Source organism: Psammomys obesus, unplaced genomic scaffold (genome assembly GCF_907164565.1).
Source record: "Psammomys obesus unplaced genomic scaffold, mPsaObe1.curated_primary_1811, whole genome shotgun sequence".
NCBI lineage: Eukaryota > Metazoa > Chordata > Mammalia > Rodentia > Muridae > Psammomys > Psammomys obesus.
Window position 1 is genome coordinate 1,719,309 of NW_026594152.1, and position 20,521 is coordinate 1,739,829.

Sequence of the window (20,521 nt, forward strand, 5' to 3'; positions counted from 1 at the left end):
GCCCAGGCTAGCCTCTGACTTGCTATATAGCTAACGATGGTCTTCAACTCCTGATCCTCATGTCTCTGTCTCCTAGATATTCTTAAGTACTTTGATTACAAGTGTGTGCCACCACATTCACCTCATCACACACCACATCTGCAAATGTGCAGGAAGGAGTTCAGAGTATGAGAACATGAACCTGAGGGGCAGCAGTTTAAAGGATGACTTTGTCTATAGGATGGGGCAGCAGTGTGTGTCTCCTTTTTCTCCAGCTGAGGGGAATGCTTAGTGTGTTGACGTTGCTTCCTACTGTACTAGTACTAGCATTGCCTGGGAGATCTCTGCACACATGTGAATTGTTTTTAAAGATTTCTTTTTCTTTCATGCATTTGAAGTTTTGCTTACATGTTTGTTTGTTTGCTGTATGTATGGTGTGGGGTAGGGCCTGAAAAGGAATCAAATCCCTTGGAACTGGAGTTACAGATGTTGTAAGCTGCCATGTGAGTGTAGGGAATCAAACCCAGGTCCTCTAAAAGGGTAGACAGTGTTCCACCATACATGAACTTTCAAAAATTGTGTGTGTGTGCTGACTTGCCTTAGTTATGGAGATCAAAGGCCAACTTTGGAGAGTCAGTTTTCTTGTTCCCCTACCGAATTTTGGAGTTGAACAAAGGTCATCAGGTTTGTGCAGCAAGTACCTTTAGCCATGGTGCCACATTGCTAGCCCTTGACATGAACTCTTAGTAGCAAGTGAATAGGGAGGGCTGAAGGAGTGCTGTAGCGGCCCTGCAGTGACTCCTTCTTTTTTAAATCCGTCCCGGGAATACAGGCAAACAAACAAAAGAAAAAGACTGGTGTCATGCTGCCTCGTGTTGTCCTGACTCCTTTGAAGGTAAACGGGGCCCACGTGGAATCTGCATCAGGTATGTATAGACTCAGTGGTTGTGCTACTTTTTCTTAGGGTCCTGGGAAGCTGGCTCTGTCAGCAGCCTTCGACCTAGCAGTATGAAGCCATGAGAACCCAGGAAGGCAGTGTATTGTGCTGGTGAGGGCTTTGTGTTGGGTTCTGCTATGCGCCCTCCTCTTGCCTCCAGGGTCAGCTGTGAACATCTGATGATGACTCTGTCAGTTCTTTCTAAAAAGTGCAGTTTGGTATAAAAGCTGTGGTTTGGTGTTCTTTAGTGATATTTTTAAACCAGACCACGAGGTGGTGGTCCCTGCCAGCCAATCAATGTCTGGGAGCCAGAAACACCCTTGAATTGATAACATTGGAGAGAGCTGGGAGACTTGAGCTTGTCTGAGAGAAATGGATAAAGTTTGTGATGCTTTTGACCAGTGGAATGCTGTGCCTTCAGGGTTCTCAGGCCGACAGGCGGATGGCGAGAGTGGCAGTCCATCCAGCAGCAGCAACAGCTCCCTGGCCTTAGGCAGCACTGCCATTCGAGGCCAGGCTGAAGCCACCCGGGACCCTGCCCCTCTCTTGAGAGGCTTCCGAAAGCCAGCCACAGGTGAGTGGGTGGCACCTATTTCTCTGCCTGTAAAAGGCCCCCTTTAGGGACTGAAGGTGAAAATATGGTGTCTTTTCTAGTTCCTTTTTCAGTTTAATTTTAATTATTGTTTTTCCTTATATTTTGATTATTTCATGAAACTGAGCTCCTGTAGGTAGAAACGTTATCACATAGCTCCTTGTCCATCTCTGTGGGGCCTGGCCTGTACCTGCTTTGATACTGCTTCATAAGTGTTTGAATGATTGAGAATTGCTCACTTCTTCTTGAAGGATCCCCATGTCCATTTTGGGGGGGCTATAGTATCCTGCTGTGCTTACATTCAACATAAATAGTTTTAATCTAGGAAGTGTGTTAAATGGGAGCATGTGTTGAATTTGGGGCATGAAAAAAAAACTGAGTAGGACTTTGTGGAAGGCTAGTGTGCTGTTTGCTATTTCAGAATTGATTTCTTAGTGTAGGGATCTGTGTAGCCCTGGCTGTTCTGGAACTCACTCAATAGACCAGGCTGGCCTTGAACTCAAGAGATCTGCCTGCCTCTGTCTCCTGAGTGCTGGGATTAAAGACTTGCACCACTACTCCCCAGCTTCACTTGGCTTTTAGTAACCCTTAGTATATGCCCGCATCTAGAGCATACCTCATTCACAAAGGCCTTCTGTGTGGGTGTTAATGTAGTACTCTTAACTAGATTTTCTTCTCTGGTTCAGCTTTGTGGAGCTTTTCCTCCAGCCTTGGTGGGAACCTGTTCTGTCTGGTTTTCTTGGGAAAAGTATCTTCCTCGGGCTTTGATCTCAGGGGAAGCCAGCCTCTGAGTGTTTTCTCGGGACTTTTTTTTCCCCTTAAGCTGAAAAAAATCTATATCCTTACTTCTTCTTGCTTCCAAAAACCACAGGTCAGATGAAGCGCAACAGAGGGGAAGAGGTAGATTTTGAGACGCCTGGGTCCATTCTTGTTAACACCAACCTCCGTGCTCTGATAAACTCTCGGACCTTCCATGCCCTGCCATCACACTTCCAGCAGCAACTCCTCTTCCTCCTGCCTGAAGTGGACAGACAGGTGCCAGTGCACAACTCCTCTTGGTCTCTCTGTCTAGGCGGGCTCCTGTTCTCTCAAGTTCCCTTATTGTTTTCATTTTATCCCTTGCCCGTCCTAGGTGGGGACAGATGGCCTGTTGCGCCTCAGCAGCAGTGCACTCAATAATGAGTTTTTCACCCATGCAGCTCAGAGCTGGCGGGAACGCCTTGCTGACGGTGAGTAGATGCCATCATCATGGCTTGAGATGCCTATTGCGTATGCTTTTTTGTAGTTCTGAGGTTAAGAGTAGGACCCAGGTTCACTTCTCAGCACCTACATAGGAACTCAGGATTGTCTTGTTACTCTAGTTCTAGGGGATCCGATGCCTTCTTCTGACCTCCTAGGGTACCAGGCATGCACATGGCGCATGGCCTTACATGTAGTTAAGACACCCATACACATCAAAGAAAAAACAGTCTAAGCACTAACTACTTCTCAGGCTTTTGCTAAGATCAAGTGTAAAATCCAAGTGCTTATTTATAACATGTTTTTTCCCCCCTCAAAGCATATTAATGTAAGGCAGCCTTTGCTCATGCTGCCAAGACATGCTGGTTATTAATAGGACACACTGCTCTGAAAATATGCTCTATCAGGGATATCCATTCTACATGTTTTTTATTACTAAAAGTATATATGCCTATACCTTGTGGCAATGGCTTTGTGTGGATGTGTGAAAGAGCCCTCCAAGATGACATACTCCGTGCTGCCGTGCTCTCTCCTTGTCACAGTCACTTAGAGTAAATGCTAGCTTCTCTGAATTTAGTTTTCTATAGTAGCTTCATGATGAATGTCTGGAGAGGATCCCAAGACTACTTGCCTGGGCCTCATTAGTATTGCCAGTTTATTATAGAGTTAGGGTTTGTTACAGCAAAATAATATAAAGTAAAATCAGCAATGGGAGAAGACACGGGTAAGATTCAGGGGACAGCCGGGCACAGGTTTCTGAAGTCAAGCAGAAATGATTATCTCAGAAAAAAACTGTGGCTCTGTGAAAATGTCTATCAGGGAAGTTTGGTAAAGGCTTAACATCCAGGATTTTTGTTTTTCTTTGTGTACATGTGCCTGTGGATACTTACACATGAATTCAGGTGCCTGCAGAAGCCAGAGGTGTTTGATCCCCAGGTTCTGGAGTTATAGGCAATTGTAAGCTACCTGATATGGATTCTTGGAACCAAACTCTTAACCACTGAGCCGCGGTACTCAGGATTTTATTGTGGTCTGATTCTTTTGGAAGCAGTTGTTAGTCCTGAAAGGAAACCTGGCACTCATTTTTCACCAGTTTCTTAATCAAGGGGTATTAATATAAGGCATTGGTTCCTAAAAAGAAAGCAGGTGTCTTTAGCATGAGTAATATGATTGGCATCACGGGCAGCATAATGAGTCGCTCATCGGTTAGGTTGCTGAAAGTTCTTGAAATCCAAGTTCCCACTTGTCCTGGGCAGCCTCAGAGATAAGCATACTGTGCTGGCTTTTTCTACAAAGGAAGTAAGAAGGTCTTTTGTTAGTTCATTGTCTTGGTCAATGTGTTGCTTGCTCTTGACTGATTATGGAAGAAGCCATCTCTTTTATAGTAGAAGTGTTAGTTCTGTTCTGGGGTAGGAACATGCTCTGAGAAGTACACTGATAGAGACAGGAGTTATATTCCCTTTAAAACTGCTTGGTAGGAGCTGGAGGAGGTGGTCCCATTGGTAACAGGTTTACTGTGTAAGCAGGAAGACCTGGTTTTGATCACAGAATCCACACACAAAGAAACTGTGTTGTAGCCTATTGCACCTCAGCAGCAGTAGTCAGTCCAGCACCAAGGAGGTGGACATAGGCAGGTTCCTGGGGCTCGCTGACTAGATAGCCTAGCCTAAGTGGGGAGTCCCAGGCAGTGAAAGACCTTATTCAAACAAAATACCCCACGTTTGGGTAGAGGTGGCGCAGCAGTTGAAAGTACACCCTGTTCTTCCAGAGGACACATTTGCTCTGGGACCCCATGTTGAACACCCCAGCTCCAGGGCATGTCACAGCCTTCTGGCCTCAGCAGGCATACCCATGTGGTATACACTCACAGACACATAAATAAAAGTAAATCTTTAAAACAAACCGAGTTTGCTGACTCGCAAGGTTGTCCTCGGCCTTTACGTGCACACATGGGCACATGGATACACACAGGGGGATGCACAGAAGTCTGCTTCCTGTAGGACAGACATGTTGATATCTGGAATTCAGTGACTGGAAGTCATTTTTCTCCAGGCGAATTCACTCATGAGATGCAAGTCAGAATAAGACAGGAGATGGAGAAGGAGAAGAAGGTGGAACAATGGAAGGAAAAGTTCTTTGAAGACTACTATGGACAGAAGTAAGGCACTGAGCATTATGAGTTCTGGTCTGGGCATTTTGTGGGAACAAAGGCAGTTGGCATCCAAATAATTGGCCATTCATGGATGCAGTTCTGGAGGCGCAGACTGAACAGACTAGCTCAGGATTGTTTAGGGAGAAGCTGTGACTTCATGCACTGAGCAGCACGGACTAAAGTGCTGAGTTTCACGTCAGTGAGACTGGCTCTGTAGACCCAGCTGCCGACACTGAGGTGGACTTAGAGCCGAGCATGCGAGCCACACCTGGGCAATATAAAGAAAGCTTGTGGTTTCTTCAGCCTCTGGGGAGAAGATGTGATAGAGTGCTTATTTGGCATGTGGGGGGGGTCATGGATTGGATTAAGTTATCTGAGTGCATATTGTTTTAGAAAGAAAAGATATGCACTCTGGCCAGTAGTTGATGTGAGTTTGATTTTCAGATTGGGTTTGACCAAAGAAGAATCACTGCAGCAGAAAGAAGGCCAGGAGGAGGCCAAAATCAAGAGTGGCTTGTGTGTCCCAGGAGAATCAGTACGGTCACAGCGTGGGCCCACCACCCGTCAACGGGATGGGCATTTTAAGAAACGTTCTCGACCAGATCTCCGAACCAGATCCAGAAGGAATCTGCACAAAAAACAGGAGCCAGAACAAACAGGGGTTTCTAAGGATGCAAATTCTGCACCAGATGTTTTGCTCTCCAAAGATGGGGTTGCTAAGACCGATTCAGCAGGGGTGAGCTGTCCCTCTGGGCCAGATGTCTCCTCTGCAGCATCTGGACAGGACGGACCCAAGCGTCCCAGGGAACCTGTGGCTTCCCGGATCCAAGCAGAAGCAGACAACTTGGCATGTGCCTCTGCATCTCCAGACAGAATCCCTGCCTTACCTCAGGACACTGCGGATCAAGAGACAAAGGAGCAGAAGAGGAAATCCTTTGAGCAGGCAGCCTCTGCATCCTTTCCCGAAAAGAAGCCACGGCTTGAAGATCGTCAGTCCTTTCGTAACACAATTGAAAGTGTTCACACCGAAAAGCCACAGCCCACTAAAGAGGAGCCCAAAGTCCCGCCCATCCGGGTAAGATAGATTTTTTTTTTAACCTTTTGGCTGGGACGAGGGCAAGAGCAGAGGTCCTTGACTTACATGGGGCACATAACTTTCTGTTTCGGTTGGTTGGTGTTTTGAGAAAAGGTTTCTCTGTGTAGCCTTAGCTGTCCTGGAAATCGCTCTGTAAACCAGGCTAGCCTTGAACTCCTGGCAGTCCACCTGCCTCTGCTTCTCCAGTGCTGGGATTGAAGGCATGTGTTAGCACTCCCTGACAGATGACATACTTTTTTAAAGTTATCTTAAGGTTAAAATCCTCTGGGATTTTTACTTTATTAGGTGTTACGTTGTTTCATGGCCCACAAGGTCCAATTAGAAATTAAACTTGAAAGGTGGGTTAGGAGGCTTACCCATACAGTGCCAGCACTCTGGAGAGTAATGCAGAAGAAGAGTTGTCATCAGGTCAAAGTGAGTATGGGTTAACAATTCTATTGTATCAGTGGATAAAGAGCTGGCGGCCCAACCTAATGACCTGAATTTGGGGCTCACGTGGTGGAAGGAGAGAGCTGACTTCCTGCAAGTTGTCCTCTGACCGTGGTCCACTTGTGTTATGACAAGTGCACTTGCACGTGCACAATAGATGAATCTAATAATTACTTTTTCAAGAAGAGAAAAGGTAGGGAAATTGTCATGCAGCGTAAAATGCCCTTTGGTGGTGTGGGTTAGCTATTTTACGATAATCATCTACGACAACTAACTAAATTAACCTCTACGACAACTTATTCCAGTTTTGCTCTGTAGTTCCTAGGTCAGGTCACCCTGTTAAAACTGCTGTTTATGCTTTTCTTGCAGATTCAACTTTCACGTATCAAACCACCCTGGGTGGCTAAAGGTCGGCCCACTTACCAGATATGTCCCCGGATTGTCTCCATCACAGAGCCCTCCTGCCGGGGTTGGACTGGTGCCAGGACCCTCGCAGACATTAAAGCCCGTGCTTTGCAGGCCCGAGGGGCAAGAGGCCACCACTGCCATCGAGAGGCGGCCACCACTGCCATCGGAGGGGGGGGTGGCCCGGGTGGAGGTGACAGTGGGGCCATCGATGAGGGAGGTGGCAGAGACAGCGGCAGTGGTGATGGTGGTGAGGCCTGTGGCCACTCTGAGCCCAGGGGAACCCCAAGCACCCCTGGAGAGAGTGCGTCAGATCTACAGCGAACACAACTACTGCCGCCTTGTCCATTGAATGGAGAGCACACTCCGCCTGAAGCTGCCATACCCAGAGCCAGAGGAGACCCGGCTTCGCTCAGAAAAGAAGAGAGCTGCCTGTTGCAAAGGGTCCCAGCTGTGCTTACGAGTGGGCTGGAAGATGCCTCCCAACCCCCTATTGCTCCCACTGGAGACCAGCCATGCCAGGCTTTGCCCCCTCTGTCCTCCCAAACTCCAGTAGCTGAGATGTTAGCAGAGCAGCACAAGTTGCTTCTAGATGGTAGAACTGAGTGTGAGTCTGGTACCACTTGCCAGGAGAGGGTTAGTGAGGATCAAGGATCCAGTGTTTCCTCAGAGAGCGCTTCTCTTCCGTCTCCATTGGGAGACATGTTAGGAGGAAATAGCCAGGCCTTTGATAGTAATCCCAGTATGAAAGAGCCTATAAATGTCACACCTGCTTTTATATCTGAATTATCATTGGCTACCTACCTACAGGATAGACCTGCTGATGATGGGTTAGGACTTGGTGCCACAGGCACCCTCCTCGTAAGGAAAAGTGGTAGACAAGAAACTTTGAAAACTGAGGCTTTTGCATCTGATAGTGCTGCCTCCTGGGTACCTATTCTGTCAAATTACGAGGTAATGAAAGAGTCTGAGCCAGAATCCAGAAAAGATGCTGCCATGCCTGGGGAATTGGCAGCCACAGAAGGTATGCCCCACCCTGAGAGCTGTGCCTCAGTCTGGACAGCGCCTCCTCCAGGAGTCACCAGTCCAGGCACTGGCAGTGATGGCGAGCAGGTGGGCCTTGAAAGACTGGAAATGAATGGCATCTCTGAAGCACCGAGCCCTCACAGTGAATCCACAGATACAGCCTCTGACTCTGAAGTCCACCTTGCTGAGGACAGCAGTGAGGTTGATGCAAGAAGTATAGCCACAGCGGCAAGGGCGTTGTTGGGCAGGAGTGAAAAGCAGGACTGGGACCCCTCCTCCTCACTCTCCAAGGCAAGCAGTGACCTAAGTGTCCTCACAAGGACAGAAGGGGTAGCTGCTTCTCAGAGCTGGGTGTCCAGAGTGTGTGCAGTCCCCCACAAGATCCCAGATTCCCTGTTGCTGTCCAGCTCTGAGTGCCCACCTAGGCCTGCTTCTTCAGTGGAGGTTAGCAACCCACTCGTGATGCACCTGCTGCACGGTAGCTTGCCCCTGGAGAAGGTGCTTGCTCCAGGCCGCAGAGGCAGCCGGCCAGAGTCCCCACAGCTGCCCCTCGGAGAGCAGAGCCAGGATAGAGGCACTCTACAAGGTTCCGGGGACGACAATCACCTAGTTGCCAGAAGCAGCCCCGGTTCTGCACAGGCACTGAAAGAGTCTCTTATGGCCCAGAGCTATGCATCAAGTGCTACTCTTGGCAGGGCAAAGGCCTCCCAGGCTCCTGGAGTGCCCCAGAAGATTGCCAAGATGGTTCCAAGTTTAGACTCCCAGCATCCAATGACAGAACTGATCCCTTCCTCTGGCAACCTGGAAGAAATAGATTCCAAAGAGCATTTCTCTTCCTTCCTTTGTGAAGAGCAGAAAGAAGCCCATTCCCTGTCCCAAGGCAGTGCTCCAGGTGCTGCCCCAGGCCAGTGTCCAGGAGATCACTCTACCTCCAAAGTGCCGTGTTTCTCCTCTGCAGATGTGAGCCTCTCCTTTGGTCCTGAGCAGACAGAAAGGACCCGGAGTGATCAGAGCAGTGTCAGTGGTCAAGAGAAGAAACTGTTCGGTTCTAGGAATTCGGTTGCCACCCTTCAGTGCCCCAGATCTGAAGAGCAGACGCCGCCACCTGCTGAGGTCCCTCCAGTGTTTCCCAGTCGGAAGACAGAACCAAGCAAAGACTCTGATGGTGTGCAGACTGCAAGGGAAGACTGGACACCCAAACCACCGCCTGTCTCTGCTGGCAGCATCAAGACAGAACAGACATTCTCAAGGGGCCCCACTAAGGCAGATGCAGAGAACAGGAAAGCCACTGGGTACAGTCCTCTGGAACTAGTGGGTCACTTGCCAGGGATGCCTTTCGTTGTGGACCTGCCTTTCTGGAAGTTCCCCAGAGAGCCAGGGAAAGGGCTCAGCCAGCCACCGGAGCCTTCCTCCATTCCCTCCCAACTCGGCATCAAGCAGGCGTTCTATGGGAAGTTTTCTAAACTCCAGCTGAGTCCCACCAGCTTTAATTATTCTTCCAGCTCTGCCACCTTTCCCAAAGGCCTTGCTGGCAGTGTGGTGCAGCTGAGCCACAAAGCCAGCTTTGGTGCGGGCCATACCGCATCAGTCTCCCTGCAGATGTTCGCTGACAGCAGTGCAGTGGAAAGCATCTCTCTGCAGTGCGCGTGCAGCCTGAAAGCCATGATCATGTGCCAAGGCTGCGGGGCGTTCTGCCATGACGACTGCATTGGACCCTCAAAGCTCTGTGTATTGTGCCTTGTGGTGAGATAATAAATTATGGCCATTGGAAACATTGTACATTCAGTGTGTGTATTTTAATAATGGTTGATTTAAGTCTGTACACAGAATATCATTGATACAATGAACTCTATATGTAGGTGAGATTAATCTTGCCTCCTAAAATTTATAGTGCTGAAACCCTCTGTCTTGAGACCCTTCTAGTCTTGCTGGAAGGGTTTTTCAGGGGAGCGGGGGACTGTGGTTGCCCAAGACCATCCAGCCTGAACCCTCTTGCAGTCAGGCAGTACAGTGTGGCAGGGCAACCTGTCTTGCACCCAAATGGACTTGAAATTGGAGCAGGAAGGTTGAGTTCTCATGGATGCAGCTTACCTGCCTGAAGTAAGCAGGAATGTCAGTCTTCCACTCCCCCTCCCTGCCATCTGCTACTTTGCTTGGGGAATTGATGGTTGCAGAAGCCACACAGGGTTAAAGTAGCTTCTTTCATCATTGCCCACCAGGGGATCAAACATCCGCTGACCTTGACGTCATGTTTTTGTCATTTGCCAGTGATGGAGCCAAGTTGACCTTTGGTTCTGGTGCTTCACCCAGTTTGGAACTTTTAATTTGTCTGTAACCCACGGATCCACAGATTCTCTTGGAAGCTTGAATAGCCCTTCTTGGACAATGGGGTCTGGAAATAGGGCTGTCTGCTATGGAAATGCTGTCTGTAGACCTTGAGTCAACGTACAGATGTTTGCAGGTGACTCCTGCTTGCCGCCCACCCCGTCGCATTTGACTCAGTGGGAGTGGGCACCCATGCACCTGTGTGTGAAATCATCTGGCATTTCCAAGCAGTCTGTTTCTTATTTTTATATTTTCAACTCTGTTCTTGGATGTATAAAGTGAACTTCCTGGCTTCTGTAAGTATGCTCTCTGCACCTCTAATGTTTTATCCTGTATTTATATGTTGTCCACAGTACCGGCCAATTCTGTAAATGGATGCATTGTACAGAGAACACGAACGTCTCTTCCTTATTGTACGTCTTCAGCAGCCTTGATTAAAATGGTGTCATACACTTCTGTGCACCAGTTGTCAACGCCACTGAGTGCTGTGCTGCCTGATGGGAGAAGGAAGTTACTGACTAGTGACCTATGGTTGGCCCTGTGCCTTGTCACCTGTCACCAGGGAATCTACCACAGTCTGCAGCGCCACAGACAGCTGCTCACATACCACTGAGCGAACATGTCTTGTTCCTTGTATCTATTCTCTTCCAGCCTTGGGTGGCTGCTCTGCAGCCATATGTGACAAATCGCCATCACCAGTGTTGAGTGCTTCTGGATTCATGGGTGAGTTCCTTGGGCGGCCCCCAGACAGGCCTTCTGGATCTGGCTCCAGGGTCGTCACCTGTCAAAGCAATATTGGGGATCGCTAGGCTCCTTTTGACTTACTTAAAGTAGGTTTCAGGGGAACAAAGCCATGCCTGCTGCCTGCCTCTCTCTTACCACAGTTGCGTCAAGTAGACACTCTTGTATTTGTCTGACCTCATCCCAGTTCCTGCCCTGTTTCTTGTATCTTTACTTGAAAGTTGGGAGTCCTTGTCTAATTTAGGTCTGTCTCCTTGTGTGTCTGTTTCTGTATGAAGTATAGAAATTGGTGTGCCTTGAGCGAGTCTCATTTTCTCTGTAAGCTACCTCTTTCACCATTTCATCTGAGGTGGCTGTCTTTATTTTTATTTCTGCGGGGGGGGGGGTCATTCATCAAGTGTGAGTGAGGAGTTGGTAGTGATGTGATTTAAATTCAGTATTGGCCAAGTCCATGTTGTGTGCTCAGAAGTCTCTACCAAAGACCAGGAGCAGGAGCCACGTATGTCCAGTCCTCCTCTTCTGAAACCACTGAGGTCTCAGAGGTGAAACTTGACAATGGTCTGGTCCATGGGGCTGCTCAGAAAAGCGCTGCTCTTGTCTGTCTCATTGGTATTGGAAAAATAAACCTGTACAACCTGCATTTGTCTCCTTGTCATCTGTGGCTGCCTGTGGATGTGGGGAGACTCAGTTGAGCGCAAAGCTGCTCCCTTTTGACTGGGGCTCCTGTGCACACTGAATTGGCAGCTCCCCTGGGTCTTTGGACTCTTGATTTGGCGAATGTTTCTACTGGGTAGAGTATAAAGTCGGAAACCCAATGGGAAGGATGGGAACTGTAAAGGTAAGGCATCGTCCTTCCAGGAGGTCGTCCACACCACCTGCCTCAGATTGAGCTTGCCACGTGGGTTCCCAGAATTTGTGGCCTCCTGGCAACCACTACTTGTGGCCTTGTCCTGGTATGAGGCAGATTGAGGGTCACTGCTGCTTGAACAATCCTGAATGGACACCTGTTGCTTCCAGGACAAGTACTAAAGGAACGCTTAGTGCACAGTTTATGGTTGAATTCAGACGTGACTAAGCAGAATGGATGTGATGGAAGGGAGACCTAAGCAAAGCACCTCAAGTGGGAGGGCATCCTATGGGCGCTTTGAGCAGTTTTGCAGGGCTACATTGAGGAGAATCAGCCCCTGCTGTTGAAGATTGCTTCTCGCGCTCGGTAGCCCCACATAGCTGGGCCCCTTGGCTGGAGCCAGCATCTTGCCACTTGAATTGTATCTAAGGCAGAATGAGGCAGTGCTTAAGAGGACAGGCTGCATCCCATGCCACTCGGTGGGCTTCCTTGGGCATAGCTCTTAGCCACTGTCTTGTCCACATGTGGGTGCTGGTTGCATTGACCTGGGGTGACTGGAACATTTGCCGCCTAGGAGCTACTTAGGCCAGGACAGAGCTAATAGCTCTGCAAGACTGGCTTGGAGTAGCTGCTGCCTCGTGTCACCCTTGCCCCAGAGGAGCTCAGGGTGCCAGTCTGTGGGCTATCCTGAGGTGGTAGTGCCAGGCAGGCTATATAGACACCTGGCCTTTAGCCTCACTCTACAGCTGTTGGGCACAGTGTTGGGGTGGAGAGGGGGAGGATTAGAAGATCAAGCTACGGAAAGGAAGAGGGAAGTGGGATGTCAGTACCAAACATTTCTTGATGAAATGAGACCTTGTTTGGAAGGGGTGGGGCCTGTGCAAACATTGGCAATAGCAGACAATCTCAAGGTGTGCGCCATACTCAGTTTCCCTCATGTTAGGGTGCTATTGTAAGCTGGTGGGGCTGTGACAGGGAGATTGCTACCTGCACCCCAAACTGGGCAGTACTCGTGCTCTTGTCCCATTGTGTGTGTCCGTTTGAAGGCCTGACATTGTTGGGGTGCTGCCTTGCCTTAATATCTGGGTGGTCACCATTCTGGGGACACTCATAGGAAGTGTTCTTGCTGCAGACTGTTTCATTCTGCACACAGGCTCTTGATGCAGCCAAGCTCTTTAATCGATCCTGGAGGATAGTGAGCCTAATAAAATCTCAGTTCATAAAAAAGATGGAAGAAGGTAGACCTTTGCCAGGATTGGTTTAGATTGTTGATGCTATTGGTTTAGATTTGGTACTAGGTTCTCCCAGTGTATTGTCTTTGTTGATTTGGGGGTGGGGTGAGTTTTGGCTTTTTAACATAGGATCTCATATAAAGGCCTTCTATATGGCCTGGAATTTCCTAGGTAGACTAGGCTAGCTGTGAACTCAGATCCCTCTGCCTCTGTCTCTGCCTCCTGAGTGCTGGGATTAAAGGCATACACCACCTAGTGGTATTGTTTGGTTTTTGTTTGTTTGTTTTTTTGTTTTGTTTTTTTAAATATGGGATCTCATATATCCCAGATTTGATCCTGCCTCTAATTTCCAGTGGGAGGTATAGAGCACCGCACCTTACCTGGTTCTCTGTGGTGCCGGGTATTCAGCCCAGGCCTCTGCATGCTGAGCTAGCCCTTTACTAACCAAGTCACATCCTCAGCTCACGCCTCTCGGGCATTTCAAGTGACTTACAAGGACAATACATGTGTTCTCCCCTTACTGAATGAAGGGAAGGTTTGTTGAGTGAACTTGCCACTGCTTTAAGATGACATTTCCCAGTTGATGCTGTCTTGTGCCAGTTGTTAATAGCAGTGGTCAGTAATCTGTCCTCCGGCCGTTTCCCTGCAGTTCTAGTGTTCCAAGAACAGGAAGCCTCACTGAAGAGCTAAGTGTTTTCTGATGGCTGAGAGGCGGCTAGGGTCTACACAGTCCTGTTCTGTCAAGAGTTCAGGGCTTTCGTGGTCCCTCGGTGAATCTCAGCAATAGTTTTGGCAGGATAGGAGCTTTGTTGGCCGAGGATGAGCTGCACTTGACCCCACACCTGGCAAGGGGGAGGTGTGGGGGCATGTCTTGTGCTATGCCAAACCTAGCCCCGCCTGCTCGGGCACAGTGAGGGCTGCAGACCTCGGCTTTCAGTGTGAGCATTTGGCTGCTTTACAGAATTTCGCTTGAGGCTTTAATAACTGGTAATCTAGCCAGGCATGGTGAGTACGCCGTAAATCCCAGCGCTTGGAAGGCAGGAGCAGGTATATCTCCGTGACTTGAAGATAGCCTGGTCTACATAGAGCTACAGGATAGCCAGGACTATGTAGAAACCCCTGTTTCAAACAAAACAAAAATCAAAACAAACAAAAAACCCTACTAATGTATATGCATAGACAGTTTGAATAGTAAAAAAAAAATTAGCTTTTATATTAAAAACTTTGTTTAACTCAAGTTGATTTGGTAATCAACTTGTTCCCTTCCCTGACATCTTCCTGTAATGTCTTCTAAATGATCAAATCACTATTAGGGTGGAAAACTATGCAAATACCAAGGAAAAAAATAAAAAGTAAATAAATACTAGGGAAAGTGGCCTTTTGTTTCTTTCCGGGTAGGATTAGAGCTTTGCCTGGAACTGGGTGTCAGCTACTGAAAGGTCAGGACTGGCCGGCTAGGCTATGGGTGGCCACAGGAGCTTGGATTCGGTCATTTGGCCAGGCACCTCGGTAACAGGAGAGGGCGCAGGTTTGGCTGTCACAGCTGCAGCCAGATTGTTGCTTGGCTGGTGACTGAACTTGGGCAAGGTGTAACACAGCACACCTCTGCTGCGTGGTCTCTAGAGCGTTACGCAGTGGCTGTGAAACTGGATTGCCTTGCAGGAGCCCTGCCACCAGGGCTGGGCACCCTAGAGGAGCACCCTCCCCTCCCCTTCTAACAGGCTTACTCATCCAGGAAAACCTAGCAAGGATGTCTGCGAGTCAGTTGTTGGCTAGGGAAAGGGGAGCTCTGCTGGTGGGCAGAGAAGGACCAGGCCTGGCTGGCAGTGCTGCTCAGTGTGCGACACAGTTGAAGCTCAGCTTTGGGTTTGTTGTTCAGTGTTTATTAAGTCGATTCAGTCTGGTATATGATATACAGTTTCAAAAGGAAAAAGGGTTCCACATACTTATGACATCAGTGCATTTAGCAGTAATACCATGATGATAACCGCTCATTAACAGCTCACTGGTCTTCTGGTAAGTGAGGGAAAGAGGGCATCGGCCTGTGCTAGTCATTCCACAAACAAAACAGAACTTAGTAGCTGCATCACGTAGAAAGACACATCCTAAGAATTAAAGTATTAAGCCACATTTACTGGGAAACTCACTATACAGAACACAAACACTTTATAGAGCATTGAGGAGGAGGTCCTCACCTGCTTAGAAGAGCCACATTAAGTTGCATAGGTGCATATCTGTAAAAAATATAATTTAGCGGTGAAACCATTGATTAATAAAGTCACCTTTAAAAGTTGGTGCCATCCACTGCTTGTGGTAAGTGCCATATGCTTACTGTCTGGAGCCCCTCCCTGACCCTCCCCCAGAGGTGGTGGGAACCCTGAAGAAGTGCTTGTACCATCTGCACTCAAGTCACAGTCTCAGCTGCCACGGAACTCCTGCTCTCCCAAAAAAATGTGTCTCAGTTATGCCAGCAGATTGATGACCTCCTGTCTGGCCTGCTCCTGTTACCTGCTGCCCAGAGAAGAACTTCCTCCCAGGGCTGGGCGGTCAAGTCCTACCAGTGTCTCCTCTGTGTGCTATTCCCCACCCGGCCGGCAGGAGGTGCTAGCTTGAGTCCTCTCCTAAGGGAATGCATGATAGAGGCACGGGGCATCTACCAGGCAGAGTGTGTTGGCAAATCTGAGTTCCGGATGGTGGTAGGTTTTCGTTTTTTTTTTTTAGGTGGAAGCGGGTCCAAAGTGAGAGGTTTTGTTTTGTGGCTTTGCTAAGCAGATGAGCTAGTGAGGTGCGTCTTCCTCCTCGAGAGCGCGTCTTGCAGAACACACAGGGAGGGGGCGTCTGTACATGTAAACAGTACACTTCCACTGAGTCCAAAATTAGGAGCAAAATACAAAGGTTCACATTGGTCTTAGGTAGATACAGGCAAGAGAGGATTGAGCTACTGAGCTCAGAAACAACAAAACAAAGTTTCTAAAGCACCACTAAATTATATAAAAATCAGACCACGGACAGATTGAAACTGGTATTCTGGTGAAATACTTTACTATCTCGTAAAAAGTTTTACAAAAAATTACAAATGAAAAGTATCAACCCTCTGAGTTCAAAGCAGCATTTCGAGAATGAACTGGTAGTTAATCCTATAACCACCTGTGGGGTCATGTGTGGCCCTTAGAATAGGGGCCCACCTTAGAAATGGGTCCCACCTGTCCCAAGTCCTCTGAGACCTCCTAGCCCTGCCTGCCCCTCCCCAACACCGTCCTTGGGAATAAACTGTGCATTTGTTGAGTGGCGAGAGAGAACTCCTTTCAGATGGGTCACATGCACCGTCACTGGTCTGACAGGTCCCCCACGACTGCTCTCGACACCTTCGGGATGTGCCCCGCAAGGACTCTGGGGTTGGTGGATCCTACACTGGCATTTCCACTGCAACTTGAGATCACCAATGATTACTTTGTGCCCTGAGCCTTACCTCGCACTGAAGCGGCTTTTGGACAGGGCTTTGGGAAGCTCTCCCTAGGAAAACGCAGGCCCAAGTCAGGAGGGGAAGGCTTGAAGCTGCAACTTTTAAAACAAAAGCAAAACAGAACAAGTTCCCTGACTGAACTAGGTAATGGAATCCCGTGTCCACACTAACTTGCTCCTGATATGGCTGCTCTTGAGGCTTTTGGAACAGCTTCTCTGGGAAGAAGCCCAGGTCAGCATGACAGCATCCACTGTCCTGCAGCCCATCTGGAAGCCATCAGCACTGGCATTGGTTCTGTTTCCCTTGAAAGCAAAACACGTGGAACCTGTGCTCACACCATACTCTGGGTGCAGGCTGCTGGTGGCCAGTCCAGGCTGCTTGCAACAGTTAGGAAACACCACTTGGATGTAGACTATGCTTATTCTTACAGATGTGTCCCATGGCGAGCGGGGGGAGGGGGGAGAGAAGGCCCTGCCTAGTCTCTTCTCTCCTCTCTTCCAAAAATGCAAACCATTTTCATCTAGCTTGGGTACTGCCTCTGGGAGCAGAAATGACATGGTAAGCAATTGATATCAGAAATTCTAGGACGGCGATTGTCTCTGCCAATTTTTAACATTAATATTTTCACAAATTGCCGGGGGGGGGGTAACATTTTGCAAAAAGATCTACTGATTACTTGGTAGCATTCACACACAAAAATAAATATTTACACAAATTCAAACATCCAGAAGTCCTACTGAGCAGGTGGGGATCTGGGCACATGGTCGGCCAGCTGTGGGAAGGCCCTGGGCACTGGAGTTTGTGCTGTACGTAGGGGCTCAGGTGTCCTGGCCCAGTCCAGAGGCCTGGCGAGCGGGCACATGAAGGCAGAGGTGGTGTGGCTGGGTAGGCATTGGAGGCCTCGAAGACCACATGGAACCGCAGGGTGGGAGTGTGCAGGGGGAGCCCTGCCTTACGCCCTGAATCGGAATAGGTAGGGCATCTGCACTGGCACCGCCTGTCCGCCCGGCAGAGGGGCGCTCTGCCGGGCTGCCGCAAGCAGTCCCTTCCCACAACCAGTTCGGGAAGGGCACCTGCTCTGGGATCAAGTGTGGCTCTCTGTGGTTATCTCTGTCCACTCAGCCCTGGCTCCCCTGAGGCCTCCTTGCTCTGAGGGAAGAAAGGCAACAGGGCTTCTGCCAGCTCTGGGCAGGGGCAGGCAGCAGGGTGCTGCTGTCATGGCTACGGAGTGTTGAGGGAGAGGCCCCCTGGCCTGCTGAGGTCTGGGTGAATCCCTGGTTTTAGCAGCACTGGTAGGTATTGCACAGAGCAAGAGGAAGTGCCTATCAGGGAGGAAGGAAACCAGGTAAGCTTTTTCTTGTCCCTTGTCACACTCCAGGGACTGGGTTTCTTACAGGACAGGCCTTTCTAGAAGAAAGTCTGGTCCTAGGAAAACGCAAATAGTTCCCCACTTCCACAGACAATCTGATCCCTTTACTCCCATCATGAGGTGAGGGGTGGAAGCTTTGGTCCCCCGGGGCACACAGACGCCTGACAAGGGAGCTGGCCCTGAAGACGTGGCCCTTCCGGCAGGTTATCTGGGGGCTGGGGGCTGGGGGCTGTGTTCGTTAGACCTGGGTCCTTGACCAGCTCGCACAACTATCCTGTCAAGCATCTACAAGAGCCAGGCAATGGCAAGCTGCTGGTTTTAAGGGCCGAGCCACTCTGGGCCCTGGCTCTTAGACACTGGGTCTGATTTACCTCCCAGCAGATAGACACATTGTGTGGGAGTTGGGGAGACAGCCATTCAGAACACACTTGGAGCACATCCTGGAAAAGCCCACGCTGGAGTGTGAGGTAGAATACAGGTGGCCGTGTGACTAGGACTCGGTAGGGAGGGTGGGTGCTTCTGTCTGCAGTGAGTGTGGGTGAGGTCCCCCTGCTTGGCAGTGCCTGGCAGTGTCCCGTGGCAGCACTGGGATCTTCAGCAGGACAGCCTAGTGGAGTGTGGTGGCCTTCCCAGAGGTGTGCTGGGCACTCAGGACAGCGCGCTGGCACCCAGCTCGGCCGGCCCAGCCCCCATCAGTGTAGTGATATGGAATGTTAGGTACAGGGATACATCCTTCTGATCAGACAGACACAGACTGGCAATCTGTACAAACACAAAAGAATCCATTCAGAAAAATAAATTACTAAGGGGAGAGGAGGAAACGGTCCACTTTTGCTCTTAATAAATATGCAATTCTGCTCACCTAAGACTTGAAAGGTAATTATTGGGGGTTCTAACATCAGGGTCCACGAAGGTGATTCTACATAGAGCTGCAGCCCCTGTGCCTTGTCAGAGGAGCCCCAACCCTTTTAGAGCTGCCCCACTGGCCTCTTTCCAAGCAGGTCAGAGCACCTGTGTGGTGAAATTAAAAACAAAAACAAAAACAAAAGTGTCCTTGTGCCCAAAGTCTCAGATGCTCGGAGTTCGGCTAGAAACGGCTCTTTTGGACCCCACCTCTTTCAGAAAACAAGGTACCAACTGGTGAGGCAGGAAGCTGGGTCCAGGCTGGGACAGCCTCCTTCCCTGGTGTCGTGCACTCTGGGGGCCAGCGGGGTCAGTTCTGCTGTAAAATGAGGTTTTCCAGTTCATCCGCAGAGCGCAGCAGGAAGGCTGCGGACTCTCGGTAGCCAGCGATGAGCTGCCGCACAGCGCTGATCTCCGTGGGGCTGAGCTGGGCTGTGGGCATGGTCCTGCTGGTGCTGTTGCTGGGAGGGGTGGCTGTGGGAGGGGTGGGGGTAGAGGCCCCGCCTTTCATGCTGAGGTCTGTGGGCCCTGAAGAGAGGGAAAGATGATTTAGATTAAATTTTAGAGGAAGGGGGCTGGAGAGATGGCTCAGAGGTTAAGAACACTTGTTCTACTGAAGGTCCTGAGTTCAATTCCCAGTCAACCACGTGGTGGCTCAGAACCATCTATAGTAAGATCTGGTGTGTAGGCAGAATGTTGTATAAATAATAAATAAATCTTAAAAAAAAAAAAATTAGGGGAAGGAGAAGCCCCTGCCTGTATCCGAGAAGGGCACCCAGCCAGGCCAGTGGACTGGGCCTGGTCTTTCGGACGCCCTGCTCTATTTCCCCAATGGCTATATTCCCATCACCTAAGAGGGGGCTTTGATGTGACAAGGGTTCTAGGTTGAGCCTTACTGCCACCCACTTGACAGGCGAAGGGGAAGTGGGGAGCTCTGCCAGATCACTCCGCAAATGTATGGACAGTGGAATGGGCAGCACGCATCAAGTCACAGGTGGCATCAGGCACAGCAAGGTTCCAAACTAGTTTCCTGTCTGTACTCGTGCCTTTCACTTCTTTGTGAGGGCTCCCTCCAGACACAGCCCAGCTCTGGTCCCAGGTAAGGAAAAGGGCAGCCTTGAGACCAAGAAGCATCCCCCATGAACTCCTGAGCCCTGCCTCTCCCCAGGTGGTAGTCAAGGTTGGAACAGGAATAACAGTCCCAGGAGGAAACCGCTACAGGCACTGTGACAAAGAGCTGCTGGCATGTCTGGGGGGCAGTAGGGTTCAAGTGCCTTTTCTCCAGAAGGCTGAGAAGGGAGGCAAGCAATGTGCAGCACCATGCGGGGAGGCTACGGAGCAGACACCGTCACAGTTTGGAGAGACAGGGAACACCCTGCCTCTAGAGCGCTTACAGTGCTTGTGGACGGAAGAGGGACGAGGTTCGCTTTTGCCCCAGCACCTCTTCCTCTGAGGAGTTTCTCTGCCCCGTGATGGGATGCCCCCCGGACAGACTTTTGGAAAAGCAAGAGGGAAACAGAACAGTCTGCTGTCTGCCCTCTACTGGCTAGCTGTGGCAGTTAAACCCAACCAACCAACCAACCAACCCACCCACCCACCCACCCACCAAACAACCAACCAACCAAACAAAAAAACCAACCCAAGCTTTTAAAACCCCTGGAGAGAAGGAGACACAAGCGACCTCTTCGCTCCCTGGAGTAGGCTGCCAGCCTAGGAATCCAGCAGGTGTGTTTCTTTGCCACCTCATGGGCAATTTCTGAACTCTTCCCAGCTTCAGATTTTAAAT

The 20,521-nt window shown here is 49.6% G+C and overlaps 2 protein-coding genes across 5 annotated transcripts in view; one reads left to right on the forward strand and one right to left on the reverse strand.

The window, feature by feature from the left end:
- The window catches only part of Asxl1 (ASXL transcriptional regulator 1), a gene marked incomplete at its 5' end in the record, with an annotated part of 54,659 nt that extends 43,100 nt beyond the window's left edge, over positions 1–11,559 (forward strand). The window contains 7 exon segments of the mRNA XM_055617968.1: positions 812–905; positions 1,338–1,490; positions 2,380–2,543; positions 2,641–2,737; positions 4,800–4,905; positions 5,344–5,974; positions 6,794–11,559. Of these exon segments, the coding sequence (XP_055473943.1) occupies positions 812–905; positions 1,338–1,490; positions 2,380–2,543; positions 2,641–2,737; positions 4,800–4,905; positions 5,344–5,974; positions 6,794–9,607 (4,059 nt within the window).
- A 3,302-nt stretch (positions 11,560–14,861) lies between these two features.
- Nol4l (nucleolar protein 4 like) overlaps positions 14,862–20,521 on the reverse strand; it is a 37,533-nt gene continuing 31,873 nt past the window's right edge. For 3 of the 4 annotated variants that reach the window (XM_055617986.1, XM_055617985.1, XM_055617984.1), the window contains exon 8: positions 14,862–19,263. In XM_055617986.1, the coding sequence (XP_055473961.1) occupies positions 19,046–19,263 (218 nt within the window). In that variant the 3' untranslated portion in view covers positions 14,862–19,045. The remainder of the gene's footprint in view (positions 19,264–20,521) is intronic. The other variant, XR_008721392.1, reaches the window with a different exon arrangement.